Source organism: Chiloscyllium plagiosum, chromosome 16 (assembly GCF_004010195.1).
Source record: "Chiloscyllium plagiosum isolate BGI_BamShark_2017 chromosome 16, ASM401019v2, whole genome shotgun sequence".
NCBI lineage: Eukaryota > Metazoa > Chordata > Chondrichthyes > Orectolobiformes > Hemiscylliidae > Chiloscyllium > Chiloscyllium plagiosum.
The window spans coordinates 25,723,487-25,744,364 of NC_057725.1; the positions used below are offsets into that span (position 1 = coordinate 25,723,487).

The following is a 20,878-nucleotide window of genomic DNA, read 5'->3' on the forward strand; positions in this document are numbered from 1 at the left end:
TCACTGGGTTAAAAAAAAACTCAACTCCCCTTCAACCCTTGCACCAATTATTTTAAATTTATTACCCTGGTTGTTGACTTGTTTGACAAATGAAATAGCATGGATAGGTTGAACCTATCGATGCTCCTCAATTTTATATGCCTCATTAATCTCTCCACTTTTCTATAGGAAACTTTCTCAATAGCTAAAATTCCCCAATCCTGACAACATCCTATTATTAAAACTGTTTTGTGCCCTCTCTGGTGTAATTACTTTCTATAATGCCACAAGCACAGGTATACACACAATATTCCAGCTTTGCTCTAGCTAATGTTTTATGCAGGTCTCAATATTCCTGCCTGTATACTCTAGACAGATTGTACAGCAGCATTAATTCGCAAAAGCTATGTTTGCACATGCTCAGACATCGAGAAGCAAGTGGGATGCGTCGTGGAATTTTTGGCAGTTGTTAAAAATGTCAGCTTCCTTTAACAACTGAAAAAAAAGTGTTAGCTTCAAATGGGGAGCTTGGCATCTATCCTGAATATTTCAATTCAAGTTATCCCCACAGGGTTGGGATGATTAAAATTCAAGCTCTGATCAAGACTGCAAAGTGCCTAACCTTCTGTGGGAGAGTTAATGAATATGTAACACCCAGAGAACAAGGAATTTCTGTCTCCCAGATCCAGAGGCCAATCAAACCAGCCACTGATTTTAAAATCAGATTAGGAGTGCATTGTGTCTCAACTGTACTCCAACTCCACATTCTTGTTTAAATGTGATTTGTAGGAGCTGACATTGGACTAGGGTGGGCAAAGTTAAAAAAAATCGCATAACACCAGATTATAGTCCAACAGGTTTATTTGGAAGCACTAGCTTTCACAGCGCTGTTGAGCTTTTGTGGCCACAACCACCTGATGAGGCGGCAGTGTCTCAAAAAAAAAAGGTGCTTCCAAATAAACCTGTTGGATTATAACCTCATGTTGCATGATTTTTAACCTTGTCTAATACACAATTGTCCACCATAGCCTTCCAAGGGAAGATCTTGCCAGATTAACTCTGCAATTTGGGAGGGGTAAGATAGAATCAGAGGTAATGGTATTACAGCTGAATAACGGCAACTACAGAGCCATGAGTGAGGAGCTGGGTAGAATTGGCTGGGACAGGAGCCCAGCAGGAAAGACAGTGGAACAGCAATGGCAGGTGTTTCTGGGAGTAATTCAGGAGACACAGCAGAGATTCATCCCAAGGGAAAAGAAGCATGGTACAGGGAGGATGAGGCAATCATGGCTGACTAGGGAAGTCAGGAATAGCATAAAAGCAAAAGAGAAAGCAAATAATGTGGCGAAGGACAGTAAGAAACCAGAGGATTGGGAAGCTACGAAGATTATTGGGCAACAAAGAAACAAGGAGGGAGAAGATTGTATTATTGGTTAGTTTACCCTCATTTAAAGGATGACTATAAGAGATTCTTTTGTTTATATAAAAAGGGCAAAAAAGTGGATATTGGGCTGCTGGTAAATGATGCGAGAGAGAGTAATGGGGAACAAGGAAAGAGCTGAGGAACTGAATAATTACTTTGCAACAGTCTTCACAGTGGAAGACGGAGTAATATCCCAAAAATTCAAGAATGCGAGGGAGCAGAGCTGAGTATGGTGGCCATCACCAAGGAGAAAGTGCTAGAAAAACAATGGCCAGAGGGTGGATAAATCACCTGATTGATACACCCCAGAGTTCTAAGGGAGATAGCTGAAGAGATAGTGAAGGCGTTAGTGGTAATCTTTGAGGAAATTGCTAGAATCAGGGAGTCCCAGAGGACAGGAAAATCACTAACATGACATCCCTATTTAATAAAAAGGAGTAAAGCAAAGGGAAAATGACAGACCGATTAGCCTAAGCTCAGTCGTGACTAAGATCCTGGAATACTTGGAAGTGTATGGCAAAATAGTACAGAGTCAGCATGGTTTCATCAAGAGATCATGCCTGACATCTGCTGGAATTCTTTGAGGAAGTATTGAGTAGGTTAGACCAAGGAGAGCCAATGGATGTTATCTACCTAGACTTCAAGACGCCTTTGACAAGGTGCCACTACTGAGAAAAATAAGGGCCCATGGTGTCAGAGGCAAGGAGTTAGCATGGATAGAAGCTTGGCTGTCTGGCAGAAAGCAGAGAATGGGGATAAAAAGGTCCTTCTCAGGAATGACAAGTGGTGTTCTGCAAGGCTCAGTGTTTGGGACCACAACTTTTAACTTTATACATTCACAATCAAGATGAAGGAGTGAGGGCCTTCTGGCTAAATTTGCAGATGATACAAAGATACTTAGAAGAACAGGTAGCATTGAGACGACTGGGAGGCTACAGAAGGATTTGGGCAGATTAGGAGAGTAGGCAAAGAAGTGGCAAGTGGAGTACAATGTGGGCAAGTGTGAGATCATGCACCTTGGTAGGAAGAGGAGAGGCACGGACCATTTTCTAAATGGGGAAAAAATTCAGAAGTTTAAAGTGCAAAGAGATTTGGGAGGTCTAGTCCAGGATTCTCTCCTGGTAAACTTGCAGGAAGACAAATGCAATGACGACATTTGAGAGGACTTGAATATAAAAGCAAGATGTACCTCTGAGGCTCTGGTCAGATCATAGTTGGAGTATTGTGCGCAGCTTTGGGCCCCATATCTCAGGAAGGCTGTGGAGCATGTTCAGAGGAGGTTCATGAGAATAGTCCCAGGAATAAAGAGCTTAACATCAGAGGAACCTTTGAAGCCTCTGCATCTATACTTGGAGTTTAGAAGGATGAGGGGGGATCTAACAGAAACAAAAATTCAGAATACTGAATGGACTGGACAGGATAGAATTTGGAAAGAGGTTTCCATTGGTAGGAAAGGCTAGGACCAGAGGACACAGCCTTACAGTGAAGGGAAGACCTTTTCGAACAGAGCTAAGGAAATTTCTTTAGCCAGAGTGGTGAATCTATGGAATTCATTGCCACAAAAGGATGTGGAGGTCAGGTCATTGAGCGTATTTAAGACAGAGATAGATAGGTTCTTGAGAATCATGGAGATCAAGGGTTATAAGAAGAAAGTGGGAGAACGAGGACGAGAAATGTGTCAGCCATGATTGAAGCAGACTTGATAGAAGCAAGAATTAGATCACTCGATCAGGATCTTATTTCTACAACCTTTTGTGCACAGAAACTGTTGCAAGGGTAACTTAGCTTCATATTATCTAGCTTCTCAGTAAGTGTATCTTTACGCTTAAATAGAATGTTCAATCTAACAGCCAAGTGGACAAAATGTAAGTAGTAGGCAAAGTTTAAACCCTCAAAATTCTGAATGTTTCAATTAAATTTCAGTAATAAAACAAAAACCACACAGTCAATATCACATTGCTGTTAGTGGGATCTTACTGTGCTCAAACTGACTGCTACATTTCACAATATTAAAACAGAGCTTTGACTTCGAGTGTATCTGATTGGCTGTAAACATCATTGGGCCATCCTGAGCTTGTAAAAAGGTGCTACATGAAAAAGGACCAAATAGCAGAAGTAGGTCTATCAGCCTTCAGATCTGCTTCATCATTCAATAAGATCATAGGGTCTGTTTCTATGCTGTATGACTCTTCAGTCCAGCCAGTCCATGCCAAACATAGTCTCAAACTAAACTAGCCTCACCTTCCTGCTCCTGGCCCATATCCCTCCAAAACTTTCCTATTCATTTACTTCCAAGCATCTTTTAAAACATCACACAGCCGCCACTTTCTCTTCACAATAGATCTGTTTGTATTTCAAATTCCACACCTACAACTGGGAAGCTTCAATTGTCTTGCCCTGCATGAATATTTTTAAGGTGGAGGTAAATACAATGATCCTGTCCCTATTGCCTTCTGAGCCAAAGTTCCAAAATCACAATCTCCTGTGAGAAAACACCCACCATCTGCATGCCCTAATTTTTAAAGAAGATTGCTCCATAGTTCTGAACTCTTGCACATGGGGGAAAAAAAAACATTTCTGAGTCCACATCGTTAAGACCAATCATATGCACTTTGATCAAGTCATCGCTAGGTCCCACTGGAACCTCGCCTCAAACAAGCCACTCATTTTACGTAACTTAACTGATAGACCTTCACTGAAACACCACCTTCACATCAATATAAATCGAAGTTCTTCCATAAGCAGTCACCAGCAAAGAAACTGAGATACTTGACAAATCAGTCGTGGTAGATTTCCCACCACTGATTTCCAATCTGTTTTACACCCCACACAGTTTATTATTCCATTGACATTCACAGAGGGTAAAATCAGAATGCACCTACTTTCTAATGGATTCATTACTCATTTCATACTATTCTTGCAGATGTGCCTCACTCCTAGATTAACAGCTGGGAAGATTGAAATGAGCATGAGGTAAGTGTTAGTGGCCCAAACCGGTCAGTGGTAATGCTTGACCACTTAATGATTGGTTAAGGGTGCAGAGATCTCAATGTGTGTTCTTCCAGCTGAAAATTCCAATCCCAGTCACAAAGGGTGACACAAACAAGGATTTTAAAATGGAGGCATTGCTAAGAACAGGGGCCACTGAGTCAAATACATTGGTTCAAGTTAGGATATGGGTATTCTAGTATTCAAAACAAGAGATACCCTCAAAATTTAGAAGTAGATTGTTCAAGCCCAGCCAGGTGTGTGTCACAAAAAAACTGCAGAGGTCAGCAAAGTGAGAATAAGGGTTTCAGGTGAGCCAAGGCGGGTGCAGAGTGGAAAGTAGCTGGTTTTAGTGATGACATTGATGAGCTTGGTAGCTCATCTCATGGTGAAACATAACACCGAAGGCGCAAATAATCAGGTTTTATTACAGACATTTGCTCAGGAAAAGGATGGAGTCAGTGGCTAGGGAACAGCATTTATGGCAGACCAAGTCAGCAGCCTCAGTCTTTTCAATGTTAACTTTGATGCTTTTTTCAACTGCTCTCTCAGATATGTCCGAAAACAATTAGAATTCTCTGCAATATGGCAGAGCAAGTGACAAAAAAAAAATGCAAAAAAGTTACAAATGCAAAAATTCACTGGTTATAAAAAACACAAAGAACGGCTACCAAAAAGATCACAGAACTGCCAGTAGCTAGCAAGAGCATGTCTCTACCAGGATGTTAGATACCAGCAAATTTTGCCATTACATGCCATTACAAAAAGAGGCAGCACAAACTTTGATGGACCAATGAGCCTCCCCCTTTGCTCGAAGATTCCAGTGAGACCTGCATTTCACACATTGTGTCAATGAAAGCAGCAGCAACATGTTCACACTGCTGAACATTTCCACAGGACAGGATTGAGATTGTTTACACCTGTCAGATCCTTTCCACTTGCCCTGTGCAGAAATAGCCTGCATCGCTCTGTGCAATGTAAACCCACCTCCCAGAGTGGAAGGTCAGGCTTGCAGTAGATGCACACGAAACAATTCCACTCCTACTGTGGCCCCACCAGGAATACAATATTCAATTGCCACCTGAACTGTAGCCAATTGATTCTGGTAATGTTATTTTCACAGCAATTTAATCACAGCACTCCTGAAAAACATTCTCTGGTAAACAACATTAGCATAACATTAATACTATCTTAGCCAAATACTGCAACATTCATGTATTACATATCACATCTTGCTTTTGGATGCAAGAAAAATCTTAAAGATAAGTGTGATAATGAGCAATGTTACTAACAAAAACTGACCACACTGTGCATGGGTGTTGCTCTCTACATTATTTATGGCCAGGGTTAGTCTATTCAAAGTAAGTGCACAAGCTTGCAGTGCAGGAGATAGTCTCTGTCCATTGAGTCCATGACAACTCTTTGTTGAAGTAACTCAAATCTAACCTACTCTCTTCATAAGGCTCTGCATATTCCTCATCACCAAATCATCAATTATTTTCCTTGAAAACTGACCATTTCCTGTGGCATAGCATCCCATGCTCCAATAATCTTCAAAACAAATTGCTCTAGTTGTTTCTCTTGCAATAATTTAAAAGGGAGTTTCCCTTGCCATTGCACCTCAGGAAATATTCTTCCTTAAATTATTCTAAAATTCAGTAGCTTAAAAATAAATTTCTATGAGTTATCCTCTTAGTCGGGTCTGTTCTAGTGGAAGCAATCCAATTATCTCAAGTCTCTACTCGATTCAAAAAAGAATTCCTATTGCTGATACCATCCTAGAAAATAGTGTACTCTTACCAGAGCTTAATGTCCTTCTCATGTTATGTCAGTCCAGTTTATGCATATTGGTCTTTTGAATGATACTTCAGTCCACAACTCAGGACTCAAAAGCAAAACCATGTTTATCAAATATTTGTGTCTACACGCTTGGTCTTTCCAATTTAAATTTATCAGTAGCATTTACACTGAAGGTGCCATTACACTTAAAGAAAAAAAAAAAGGAGGACCTGTTTGGGATAGAAATTAGGAAATAATGAACATTCTAAAATCGGAAATTGATAGCATTTTCTCTCGCCAAATGCATGAAGGAAAATTTGGCAAAGGCAGTTATATGGAGTGAGATCACAGGTCAGGTACGATTTCATTGAAAGGTGCAGAGTTCTCAATACAAGAAGCAGTCTACTCCTGTCCTGAACATCTTCGGAAGCTTCACATCTGAATTGCTAATAGGTCTTGCTGTAAGGAAAATTATACAAATGTATCTAATTTACCATGTGTTGTTCCTCTGGATATGTCAAGCCATCATTGTTGTGTTTTCCTTCTGAAAACTGTATCTAATAAACTTGAAACTTTAAATACTTGAATAAGTATGAGCAGTGTCCTTATTGCTTCTAACACCCACTCTTTTGCATCATCTCTTCAGGGAAATTAATGCTCAGTTACAAATCAACTTCAAAAGACGTCAATTAAAACATGTTGAAAAATGGAAGCACCTTTAAATTTTGGCAATTCAGTTAACACTTTGCCCCCTCATAGCTGATGGAGTGCTATTGAAGTCTTCTTAAATGTAGCCTAACATGACAGCAGAACACTAAATTGAACAAAATTAAAAAAAACACCTATTTATTCATTTCCCAATAAAAAGATGGTGAATAGAATTTGGAGACGACCAATGAAAATCACTACAGCACAAGACAGGAACAAAGTCAGGCCATTTAGCCCCTCAAGCTTGTACTGCTCTTCTGTTACATTAGATAGTGGTTGACCTGTATCACAACTCCATCCACACACCATACTCCTTCAGTAAACCTACCTAACAGAAGCTCAGCTCTGACATTTTCAACTGACTCATCCTCGACAGTTGAGAGAAAACAGAAGAATTTCAGGGCCCTTTGTAACAGGAAGTGGGATCATGTCAGGAAGCCCAAATCTCATTGAAAGATTTGCCACCTTTTTCTAAATTCACACACAAGGGAAAATAGTTTGTCTAATTTCCTTTAATATATTAAACATCTTAAATACCTCAATTATACTTCCCTTTTACCTCCTAGACTTATTTTGCATCCTCAAGTTTAAGCAGTGGTGCTAAAGTTACACAGCCTGGTGAGTCTTCAAGGTGTTTCAAAAAACAAATCATAACATTGATTAAATTTAATAGTAGTTTTACTATTTCACAGGTCTAACCAAACAAGATAGGACTTTGGGTGTTGGCCTGGATCAGTTTCATAGCATCCCATACCCAAAGGTTGTGGGTTCAATGAACAATATGCTGATAGGAAATGATGTGAAGTAGTATATCTGGACTTGCAGAAGGCATTAGATGAGGTGCTGCATAAAAGGTGTATACACAAGGTAAAATTAAACTGGCACTGGGGGAATTTATTAGTTTGGTTAGAAGACTGGATAACTACCAGAATGCAGAGATCCAGACCAGTGGGTCTTTTTCCTGGTTACCAAGATGCAACTAGTGGGTGCCTCAGAGTTCAGTCCTTAGTCCACAACTATTTACAACCTAAATTAATGACTGTGGTGTAAAATTATGTCCCAATACATGTGTGAATCATTATGCAACACATGTATTGGGCCAAGCAGTGGAATGTGGTGAAAGGGTTAAAATTGTGTCCCAATACATGTGTGAATCTAACCGAAAATGGAAGGTGTCGCTTAGTCCCGTGTGAATCTTGTTATACACCTTCCCGTGTGAATCTTCTTATCTGTATGTAACCAGAATGGAATGTGTTTTTTAGCCTTGCTCTGCTGTTCACATGAATGTTTATATCTGGAAAAGGGTATATCAGCTGGAGAAGTCTCCAGTTCGGTGAGTCTGCTCCGGGGTTACGTTTAACCGCCGAGCGTGGGTTGTTGGCAACCGCTCTACAAGAACTGACGGCTCCCAGTTTTGGTAACACGTAGAGTGAGTATAAACCAGACCCGTTGTAAGTACGAGACTGGTTGTGGGGACACTGCGGGGAATAAAACTATATTCTAGCAGACTCGCCTCTTGGCTGTTTGTTCTGTGTCAGACTACTTTCCTGCGAGCCTGGTCCTTGACCTTGAGAATTTTTTTTTAAAACAATGACTTATATGCAAGTACTATAGGTAAGTTTGCAGGTGACAATAAAATATGCAGTAAAGTAAGTTGCAATGGAGAAAAAAAATTATTAATGGGGGTTATGGACCGGTTAGCTGAATGGGCCAAAGTTTGGCAGATGAAGTTTAATGTGGATAAGTGAGAGATAATCCAATTTAGTCAGAGGAATAGAATATTACCTAGTTGGGGAGAAACTTGAGAATGCTTTGGTGCAGAGGATATCCTTGTGCATGAATCACAAAACGGGTATGCAGGTAGTAAAGAAAGTTATTATCAAAGGAACAGAATGTAAAAGCAGGGGAGTGTGCTATAACTGTACAAGGCATTGAGACCACATCTGGAGTACTGCACATACTTTTGGCCTCCTTAGAGGAGGGACGCAGTTTTATTGTAAGTACTTCACAGGAGGTTCATTAGATTGATTTCAGAGATGAAGGGCTTGTCTAATGAACAGAAACAGTAGTTTAGGCCTATACTCGAGTTTAGGAGAACAAGAGGAGATCTAATTGAAGTATATATAAAGATGCTAAGGGGATTGACAAAGTGGACATAGAAAGGAGATTTCCACATATGGGGCAATCTAGAATGAGAGGTCACAGTTTCAGGATAAGGGATAGCAAATTTAAAACAGATGAGGTGAAATTATTTCAAGCAAAAGGTCATGAATTTGTAGAACTTAGTACCCCAGAGTGAAGTGGATGCTAGAGCATTGAGAAAATTTGAGGGGGGGTGGGTGGGGGGGGTGGCAATGGACAGATTATTAGTTAGTATTGAAAGGTTAGGGGGAGCAGGAGGAAAGTGGAGTTGAGATGGATCAGCTTTGATCATATTAAATGGCAGTTTGGGAAAAATTGCTGACTACTGCACAAAGTCCTTTTTTCTTATTACTCACAGGGAGATGTGGAGTGGCTATGAAGAAGATTATGACTGATTGCAAATGCCCACAAATAAGAAACAAGGCAAGTATTAAAAATTAAAACAATATGCAGGGCTATTGAGAAGTGAGAGCAATTTGATAAGTCATTTAAAGTGCAAACATAAACACGATGGACAGACTGGTCTTGTCCTCCATTGAGACTCTGCAATGAAAACACAGTAATTATGTTAACTGACACCACATAGCCTCTGAGAATTGCTTGCACCAACAAGATGATTGGTTGATTAATAAATAGATACAACTTGTCATGTGATTCAGCTATCTGCTCCCTCTCCATTTCTAGATTTTTCATTAAGGTGGGTTTCTTGAGAAACCTCGTTTGATTATCCTACTGCTTGGAGTAACGTGCTGCATCACTTTTTTTCTCTCTCTGAATTGCCTTTCTTCAGAAGCTTCTCTCTTTAATCACTCTCTCTTTAGGGCTCTTTGTTCTGAATAGTACAGTGCCAGCCCGATGTGTCTCCATAGGATCGTAACAATAACAATGCTCTTTGTTTCTTAAACTTCTGCAATCAGTATCTCTGCCAACATACTGTCTGCTGCTTCTATCTTCCTCTTGTTCAAAAAGTCTGCTCACTCATTGTCACACCATCAACTAATCCTTTCTCCCCGCTCTGACATTCTAGCAGAGACATTAAAACACTTACGGTTTAAAATAAAATCAATCCCCTAGTGAAATGGCACAGTTAGGAACTTGATACTTAAACATTAAAAAGGGATTTTGCAATATCCACATCTCATATGAATAAAAAAAGTAATGAGCTAACAGTAATTTCTCTCTAGATGGATCATTTCTGTCATTCTGGATGGATATTAGACACAGTTAAATATCCTCTCCCTACTATAACTAATGCTGACCTGGTACCCAAAGTATGCAGCTCCAATAATCTATTACCCTACCAAGTTCTTAGCCAGATGTTAACCCAATGAACAGATCAAAAAATGCTATTAAAAAGTAGTGGGAAGGCAGGTATGGGTTAAAAATGGTGTACATGGATTGAGTGTCTCCCCAAAACATTAATATCCACCACTGTTTGAATTTGACCAAATCAGGTCACAGGAATGGACACTAATACTAAAGTCAGGTATATGTTAATGTAGTACAGAGGCTGCCATATTTTGGACAAAGAATCCCTCAGCACCCCAGAGCCTTGGATGAAATCTGGTGGGAGGAGAGACTGGGGCTAAGTGAAACCCAGATCAGGATGAAATTGGATTTACTCTTTTGGCATTTCTTTGTGGCAGCGATACTGTCAGCTGTTGCCTGTCTACATTGAATGGAGGCATGTGAAGCAACATGGCCTAAGCCTCATTCGATCCCTTTGCTCCTAACCATTTGAAAATTAATCCTTTCAATTCTAGAGATCACTCACATCCCCAGATATCGCAGGTGAGAGTAATCTTTGCACGAGTAGCCTGGCAAGAAGATTTGTTATCCTTCCACATCTGCCCTTGGAAAAGCAGCAAACTACCTTCTTGAACTTCTGCGGTCCACCTAGTGTTAAGTGTACGAAAAGGGGCATGGCATTAGGGAGGGAACTCCAGGAGTTTAATCTAGTAATGGTGATGCAGTAACAACACAGTTTCCCAAGTGAGGATGGTCCATGCTTTGAAGGGGAACTTGCAATTGGTTGTGCTCCAATGCATCTGTTGGCTCTTGTCCAAGTGCAGAGGTAATCACACAGAAGAGAGAAATGCTTTTGGTTACATGTTGTGGAGGTCCTAAAGATCAGGAGAATGAGGCTTAAATCAACTAAAAACCAAAGGGTGGCCCCTTCAAATAACAAAAAAAAAGGGAGCTCCAATATTGCCCAAAGTACAGATCATTCTGCTATTACATGTGTTTCGTTAACACAAAATTTGCTATAACACAATTGACAAATTGGGGCCACTGTTTCTGAAGCGCAAAGTTTTAAGCATATAACACTATTCTGACCCCATGAGTTTAAATGGTGCTTCTATTACACTAGTTTCTTATAACATGGGGTTGCGCGAGAATGGAACTACCGTGTTATAGCAGAACTGGCTGTATGTGAACATGGACATAAGACAGCCCAGGATTCCAAACCTACAATTGCCGCATACAACATCCTCCACAACAAATCAACTGTTTAAAAATAAAATCTACAAAACAAATCACATTGTATATTATATTAAAAATAACAGTAAGTACTCAGAGATGTTATGACACACCTCTGCAGCAGCTGGGGCTTGAACCTGGGCTTCCTGGCTCAGACAGAGCCAATATCACTGCACCACAGAAACCTCAAGCTTTCTTTGTATTCAAGCAAATCAATAACAATGATTGATCAAATTCAATCATATTGTCTTTAAATGAATGTGTTTTTTCAGCATTTCTTCATACTCTTGAGCAAAGCAACAAACTAATTGGCAACATCTGAAACATGACCACTGTAACAAAACCTTTAAAAGAAAGTGATCAAATTTAAACATTTAAATAGAGTGGTGAGAAATGGTGATGCACTCCAGTCCCTCCATTTGTAGGAAGGAACAGTTTTTTAAAACATGTTCCACGAGCAAATTAACTAACTTGTTAACTTCAAGAACTAGTCCTTAAAAAGAGGTGCATTGCAACAAAAATTAAATTTCACAGGCAACTTAAAATTAAAATTCCTGGAATTAATATTCTTCAATGTGTATGGTGCCCATGGAAGACAACCTTTCTTTATAGATGTTTTACAATCAACCTGTTCAGAGATATTATTACACCTGTCTCAAATGGATGTGAGCTTGAACCTAGACATCCTGGTTCACAGGAAAGAAACACCATAACCCACAAAAGTGTGCAACTTAATTCCCTTCACCTATTTATCATTAACCTTGATAATGCAATTAACATCCATTAACATTCCAGACACTACTTGTAAACAGACCCAAGAGTTTGAAAGGCTCAGACTTTGGTGGATTGTAGACCTACATTTTGTGCGAGTGCAATCCAGAACCACAACTGACAATGAATGGTAATGATGCATATAAATACCCAAATTATTGGAAACAAAAGTAATTAAGAGCAATGAATTACACTATTTATTGTAGGGCTATAGACTAAATTCTGCCACATGTGCAGAATTATTTGATAATCAACAGGTGAGGGGCTTCAGTCCACCATCTTACCTTAGAATCAGCACTTCTGTCCGGCAGCACTTCCTAAGTGCTACCCTGAGAAAGTGTCCACCTTGATCATAATCCCCATTTTCCAGTGAAAGACTTGAACCTAGAGAGTCATCTGACTCAGAAGACAGTGTGACCTGATGAACCATCTTTAACACCTTGTTAATTTTATAAATTCCACTTACAATCCATTGTAGATTATGAAATTTACAAATTGTTAAATCTGACTAAAACAATTAATTTCACTAAAGCTGTAAAATCACTCATAGGTACCAGAAAATAACATGGGACAACTGACTTATCGTGCAGCACTGTGGCATAAGGACAGTTTTAATTCCACTATTAAGTTTGGTGTCTCTCAATTGTTAGCCACAGATTCTGGAGGAATTTCACCAATATTCCAACTTGGATAACAACTGCAGGTAACATAGTATTCATATCAATTGATGGAATATCACTTGAGTTTTAAATGCTGACTAAGTAATATAAACCCCATTTTAAACAAGAAAGGTGCAAAACTATTGACATCAGTTGTAATTGTGTCTCTGAAAGCTGCTTAATGAATGCTTTCTTCTTTATAAATCTTACACAGTCATATCTGTACAGAATAATGGTACAATCAATCATCTGAAATAGTGTACAATTGTGGGTGCCTGTTACAGACAGAGCATTGACTACAATACTCAAAGTAATTCCCAGTTCTTGTGACAGTATTAAATACTTTAGACAGAGGTTGGTAAAACTGTGCCACAAACGGCCTGGAGACAGAGACTGCAGTAGAAATAGGTGTCTTTTACTGGTGCAATGGGTGTCTAATATTCTACTCCCGAGATGTTCAAATAATGTCTGTTGAGAAGCTTAATCAACCCTCATGTTAGGCACCTGGGGGGGCACCTAAAACAGACATTAGTTTCTTTCAATTTGCAAAGGAAGACTATACCTGTTTTAAGAATCCTAGGATCTAATCAAATTTAACACCGTAGGGTGTGATGTCACCCAGTGAAACATCGAATTCAGTTACACTTAAAAAATTGATCGGGAGAGAAAAAGTGTTCTGTCCGACTCTAGTACTCCAGCAGCTGCTCCTAGCCACACCTGACTAGAACTTCAATGGCTGTCACCAGGAGGGCAGCTAAGTAGAAGTCAAACTTCTGCATCTCCAAATGGAGATACTACCTAGAGGCAATTGCAGCTTCATCCTGACAATAATGAAACCAAGAGCCGGTCTCTCAATCTTCAGGCTTTGGGTAAAATAAAGTAGTTCCCTGCATCCATTGATGCTGCTGCAACTGGCCAATTAGATCTATGGTGTAACCGAACAGATATCTGAAGAGGGGTTAAGTGAGGGAGCTATTTGTATTTAGGCTGGGCCAGATGCCTTTGTGCTTTTAAACTTCTCCTGACCACCTACAGATTAGAAATTTTCACTGTTCCCCATCAGTAACAGTACCAGTACCTTCAGTTACCTGAACTTTGTGCTCTGCAGTTTGCTCCTTAAACCCTTTCATCCTGCCAACTCTCTTTCCACCTTAAGACTGTCTTTAAAACTTAACTCATTGACCATTAGTCATCTAGTGGACGTATCCAGAGAGCATTTTTTTGATAGTTCATTAAATTAAAAAAAGGAACAATACAAATACAAGTTGCTGCTTACTGAACTTTTCCAAAGCTTCATGCTGGTAGAGTAGAGATCACATGCCTATTCCCAGTTGCTTGAGAAGACAGACCTTTGTTACATGAGTGTGGCATATTCAGATGGTAGGCACGAGTCACCCACATTTGTTTGGGGCTGCACTCCACAGGCCATACCAAGCAAGGTGGCTAATTTCTTCCCCCCCCCCCCCCTTAACAGGGGAAAGCTTGCTATCTTTACCTGGTCTTGTCTATACATTACACCAGTTCTTTGCCAAACAGGTAGATTCCTAACCCTTTAAATAACTTTATAGTTACTGGTGACAAAAAAGGAATCACAAAATAAAATTCCCAAAACACCAACTGAAATCCCTTCCCAGGAATGTTATCAGTCAAAATTTGATCATACCACAGAAGGAGACAAGCCAGGTGAGCAAAAGCTGAAAAGATGATTTTAGAAGTGTCTCAAAAAAAAAAGGAGAGGGGGACAGAGGTTTAAACAGAGAATTCCAAAGCTTTTGAAGAGAACAATGCTAAGTCAATTAAAAACAGGATGTTCAAGATACCAGAAGTGAAGGAGCACTGAATTCTGAAGGTGGAGGAGGAAATCCTACAGTCGAAGTAATTTTAAATGGAATTTACAGAGAAGAAACTACCTATGTATCTCTTTGGTTCGAGGCTAGTATTTGTGTGTCACATCAATTCCTTCCAGTTTACTTAATCTCATTCCATTGTGTATCTTTCTATTCTTTCCTCCTCCTGTGTTTCTATTCTTTCCTCTGAGATGCATCTACATTTTTCACTTTAACAGTCCATGTGGTAGCAGTTCCACAACCCCACCACTTGAAGAATAATTTCCTCTGGAATTCTTATTTGGAATTGTCAGTGATTATCTCACATTCTCATTTTGAGCAACCCACAAGTGGCAGCATCTTCGTTACATCTGTCATAAAGATAATAAACAAGTCACCCCTCAGTTTTCTGATTTTCCAGAGAAAATACCCTATACCAGTGAATAATGGTCCCAATTGCCATTAGATGAAATAATAAAAACCAATATTCAGGGGAAATCCTAAAAAAAAGGAGGAATGTGACTGGTTTATGCCTCCAGGAACTAACAGACATCAATCATGAAAGGTCAAAATAGCAGGAAGCAATTTCATCAAAAAGAACACCTGTAAGGTTTAAGAAAATCCCACATTAAGAACAGACCATGGATTATTCAGGTATTGTACAGGAGCTGATTTAATAATGATAAAGTCTATCATTTAGATAGTGCCTTTCATGATCTGCAGACAGCTAATTAACAGCCAATTAAAAGCTTATGGGGCAAGGTGAGCCATTCCATTGTGCAAGATAACACTTCCAGATATAAAAGAAAAGAAAAGAAAATTAAATGCTTATGGAGGACTCTTGTGGTCCAGCATAGTGATAGCCAAAGGCATAGGTTCAAGTCCAACCTGCTCCAGAGGTGGGCTGTAACATCTCTGAACAGGTTCATTAGAAATGATCATGAAATGCTTACAAAAGGATAGTCATGGTTGCAATCTCAAACATGGTATCTGACCAACAAAGCAGGATCCCACAAACAATAGAAGGTCAGTTTTTGATATTTACAACATGAATATCAATTTGAAAGGAATAGGTCCCCAGCTTTTCCTGTAAATAGAATCACTGGAGCTTTCACAGGAGGGGCAGATGGAGTTACACCTCATCTGAAAGGGCAACCTTAACCAAAATTTTATGCCCAAGTTTCTGAATAGGACTTGGGGTCAGAGATGTATAGCACGGAAACAGACCCTTCGGTCCAACTCGTCCATGCCATAGGTTAGGATATCCTAACCTAATCTAGTCCCATTTGCCATCACTTGGCCCATATCTCTCTAAACCCTTCCTCTATTCATGTACCCATCCAGATGCCTTTTAAATGTTGCAATTGTACCAGCCTCCACCACTTCTTCTGGCAGCTCATTCCATACACGCACCACCCTCTGAGAAAAAAAGTTATTCCCTAACTCCTTTTTCTACCTTTCCCCTCTCACCCCCAAACCTATGCCCTCTAGTTCTGGACTCCCCACCTCAGGGAAAAGACATCGTCTATTTATCTTATCCATTCCCCCATAATCTTTCCAGTCCCCAGAAACAAACAAAGTCTCATTACCATTCCTAGGCTGAATTTTCAAATATCCCCGCAATCCAACAGCTTCTTTCTGGGCTGTCCTTTCCCGAGTTAAGCACGCCACTTCCTAACATTTAGCACGTTTAAAAATCTCAACAGACTCAACAAATGCATGGAGTTGGCTTATCAACCTGGCCGTCTCAGTTCCAGTTTCAGAAACGAACATGAGGATGACAGCTAATTTGTTTTTTTAAAAAAAGGTCCAAACGTTATTTTGGATTGTAATCTCCGCACGGAAAACTGATTTCGGAAGATGCTTCTCTTTTTTTAAAAAAAAAGAAAGAGACCTAACATTTCAAATAAAACCCTCCCCGGTGTTGCTTCCCGGTCCGTTCTCACAGGGAGCTGTCCACGCCCTGAAATCGTCTCCGCCACTTCCAGCAACAAGAAACACACAAATAACCTGCAATTAAATCAAATTAAACCCAATTCTCAGCGTCAGTTGGGGAATGGAAGCAGAGCTCCCCGTTCCTGCTCTAACAGCCCTGGCTGTTTCAGTATAGTCATTCCCCTCCACTTTAAATGCTCTAACATGTCCCTTCCTCCTCCTCCTCCCTCTGGCTCAGCAGCCTTTGCATTTCACATCGAGCGCTGCCGGACAGCACGGACGTTCAACACCGCACGAAGCCACGACCCCGCACTGCCTCTGCTTTACCTGAAATTGGGAGGCGAGGTGATGTGCAGCCCCAGAAAGGGAGAGGCAGCCGGCGAGCTCATGGAATCCGCATCCGCCATTCTCCATTCAGAGCCCCCCAAAAGGCGCTCTCATACGTCAGACCGGGGGCAGCCTTCAATGCAAAGCGAGGAGTTTAACCCACTTTGCACACACCGGCACCTACCCTTCCGAGAGGCTCCATAGGCCTTGCAGGTCTTTTGTCGAAGAGCTACTGCCTCCCCTTGTAGAGGCTGTAAGCACAGAGTCTGCTGATGTGTTGCACCGTGATACGACGTGATTTTGTTTTGGGGGGGGGGGGAGACGCCAGAATTGGAACAGCTCCACCCCAACCAGATCGTGCTTCCAGCTGGCGGAGAATTCATTGAAAACCATTCACTAGGAATGGCTAACCACCTCCCCCAACCCCAAGGCTGCAGTCTCCAGGAAGTTGCAGATTTGTCTTCCAAAACAGTTACAGGAGAGAAGGAATTTGACAAAAGACATTTCCTTGAATATTTCCATTGTATTAGTTAGAAAATTGTTGGAGGTGAGGGAGGGGGACAAACAGCAAAAATTGACCTAAATGAGGTCACTTACAGCATGTTAATATTTAAAATGATTATTCATTCTGAGGATGTGCAAGTTGTTGGCGATGCCAATGGTTACTGCACTGTCCTTACACGTCACATTTCAGACGCTGGTGGTGACATGGCCCAGGAGAGGACATGGCCCAGAAGAGAACTGGCACTGTTCTTGTGCACTGGTAATGCCCATACCTGTGGGCCAGGAGGCCCAGTTCCAAGTCCTACCTGCTTCAGAGATACGTCAATCCCCATACTGGCCAGGTCTGTGGTCACGATTTGAAAGTTACGGATTCACACTTGCAATGTGTATGTTTGCCTTTGCTTTAGGGTGGCACAGTGACTCAGTGGTTAGCACTGCTGCCTCACAGCACCAAGGACCCGGGTTCAACTCCAGCCTTTGGGTGACTGTGTGGAATTTCTACATTCTCCCTGTGTCTGTCTGGGTTTCCTCTGGGTGCTCCAGTTTCCTCCCATAATCCAAAGGTGTGCAAGTTAGGTGAAATGGCCATGCTAAATTGTCCCATGGTGACCAGGGATGTATGATTAGGTGCATTAATTAGAGGTAAATGTAAAGTAATAGGGTAGGGGAATGGGTCAGTGTGGTCATGTTGGGCCAAATAGCCTGTTTCCACACTAGGAATTCTCTGATCTCTGAAAAGGTTTGGAAAATATCTAGCCCAAGACGTGTACACCAACCTCCAGGCTCAGGAAGCTAACTGTGTTCTGGTTTGAGGGTTGGGAACATGAGCAATACTTGTGACTTCTATCCATGCTCCTCAGTGCTGAATCACCTCCTTAAGCTACCAGAGATTATCTGTGTAGGTACCCCACAGGGCTGCTGAGCTAGGAGTCCCAAGACCTCTGACCCAGCAGTGTTGAAGGAATTGTGCTATAGGTCTGAGTCAGTTTGGTGTGTGGTGTAGTGCATGCTTGGATGGTGCACAGCACTAACATCTTGCTTACCAGTTTCCAGATCAACCTCAGAGGAGACACACAATGATGACCCCCTCCTTCCTTGTAAAAAGAAGAATCTCCAGTTGAAAGGGCTCTTGGTAGGCTCGGTGTGGCTGAATTCTACATTGTGGTTAACTGGAGGCTCAGTAAGCTAAGTTTGAAGATTGCCTTTAAGGTCTCTGACTCGCCCCTGAGTACTGATTCTTGCAGATGGGAGAACGATGACTAAGCGGGTAGAGATTGAAGTAGTCAAGGAAGCGAACTATGGGAATGTGGTTCCTTGATCCTGGAGACTATGTGCTAAGAGATTAATTGATTTCATAAGGGCAGGAAAGGTGAGTGACATCCATTTCAACACATCAAGCTCTATCTTCTTCACTTCCCCAGCATTCTCCTGCATAGTGCTCCTCAGAACAACACACCTTCCAGTTCTGCCCATTTCTGTGACAATGTACCTTCTCGCATCCCCATTGAAAGAGGTAACATTCCTGCTCACCCTCCACTTATTAACTGCCACACACCATGCCTCATTATCCCTGTCCGCCATTGTTATTATTCCAATCTGTTCTTTTAATCCATCTCTCGCAATCATTGCTCTGTTTTCTGTCCTTGAAGGTGAGGCAAATGCAGAACACCTGCAATGACGAGGCCAGCCCTTCAGTCGCCTTGATGGCTATTGGCAATGCATGCCTACCAGATCCACAGCAAAGGAGGTGTCATTGTGACCCAAGTGTGGAAACTTGAGCTTTCCAAGGCACAGGTGTTCTGCAAAAGCTGATTCTGTGTTGAGCGTCTTACTTTATTCCTGATTCCCTATGTCCTGAGGAATAACATATGGCTGAGGAGATAACAGCTGCTTACTTCATCTTCATATAAGATCCAAGTTAGTGCTACATATGGCACAGTGAGAGCTGATGCTGAGAAAGGCTGAGCAAGTTGAGTGAAAACCTTTCAGTTGTGTTTGGGCTTTTACCAACATAGAATATGGGTCATTTCATTTTATATCTGGAAATACTGTCATACACAACCAAATGGCTTTTCCCTCCACTAAATCACCTGTGGCAATTTTCACTTATTAACCACAAACATTAAGTCACCCGTGTTCCAGTTATTCGATTTACATCCAAAGCCAATTAATGGTGATGAATATGGACTATTTTTTTTCCTTTATTTATGTCCAGGGAATGTGGGTCATTAGATTTGTCAGTTGCTTCAGAACACCTAATACCGATATGACTTTGTTGACTTATATTACATTATTTGTCCTTCACTTATACCTTTAGATATTGATAATCTGTCACTTTACATCAAATAATTCTCTGAATAATTTCTTCTTAATATATTCCATTTGTTCATTATTTATAGTGGTTTTGGATCAGCTGCTATAATTGTCTTTGAATTATGTCATGAATGACAAGAAATGAATATTTTAGATATTTTTAATCAACCTGTTCAGAAATGTTGTGACACCTCTGGAGTAGGTGGGACATGAATACAGACCTTTTAGTCTAGAGGTAGAGACATATACCATCCCACCTTCTTCAAGAGCTTTGTGTACATACAATCTCAGATATTTTCCATGCACAGCTTCTTACAATCATTCTGTTTAACATTAAATCTCCTTTTCTTTCACCCAAAATATATCACTTCAAGTTCTGTTAAATTTTATCTGTCGTATGTCTGCCAATTTTGCCTGTTTATGTTATCCTGAAGTCCCTTACTATTCTTCTCATTGTTCACTGGGTTTCCGAGTTTTGTGCTCACTGCCTCCTATACCCAAGTCGAGAAAATTAATGTATATCAAAAGGAACAGATGGAATTTAACTCTGATAAATGTGAGGTCGTGTGCTTTGGAAGAAGTAACAAGCCAAGGGATTACTCAATGAATAGCAGTACAACAGGAATTTCAGAGGACCAAAAGGATTTTGGGATATTTGTCCACAGATCCCTGAAGGTGATAGGACAAGTCAATAGGGTCATTAAAAAGACACATGGGGCCACTTGCTTTCATCAGTCATGGCATAGATTACAAGAGCAAGGAGGTTAAATTGGAGTTGTACAGGATTTTGGTTAGGCCACAGCTGGAGTATTGTGAGCAGTTCTGGTCACCACACTGTAGGAAGGATGCGATTGCTTTGGAAGGGATGTGGAGGTGATTCTCCAGGAGGTTGTCTGGGATGAAGCTAGGCAGAGAAAGCTGAGAGGAGATCTGTTTGAGGTGTATGAAATGATAGGGTGCAAAGTGTGAAAGTAGCTGTTCCTCTCAGTTGAAGAGTCAATAATATGAGGGCATAATTTTAAGATTTATAGGGCATTTCAGGA

General features: G+C 40.8%; 1 protein-coding gene across 4 annotated transcripts in view; it reads right to left on the reverse strand.

Moving 5' to 3' along the window:
* The window catches only part of mapk8ip1b (mitogen-activated protein kinase 8 interacting protein 1b), a 150,414-nt gene extending 132,982 nt beyond the window's left edge, over positions 1-17,432 (reverse strand). For 2 of the 4 annotated variants that reach the window (XM_043705588.1, XM_043705587.1), the window contains exon 1: positions 17,019-17,432. In XM_043705588.1, the coding sequence (XP_043561523.1) occupies positions 17,019-17,098 (80 nt within the window). In that variant the 5' untranslated portion in view covers positions 17,099-17,432. Of the gene's footprint in view, positions 1-10,793; positions 10,814-17,018 lie in introns of those variants that run through there. The other 2 variants (XM_043705586.1, XM_043705590.1) reach the window with 2 other exon arrangements.
* Positions 17,433-20,878: the final 3,446 nt, after the last annotated feature.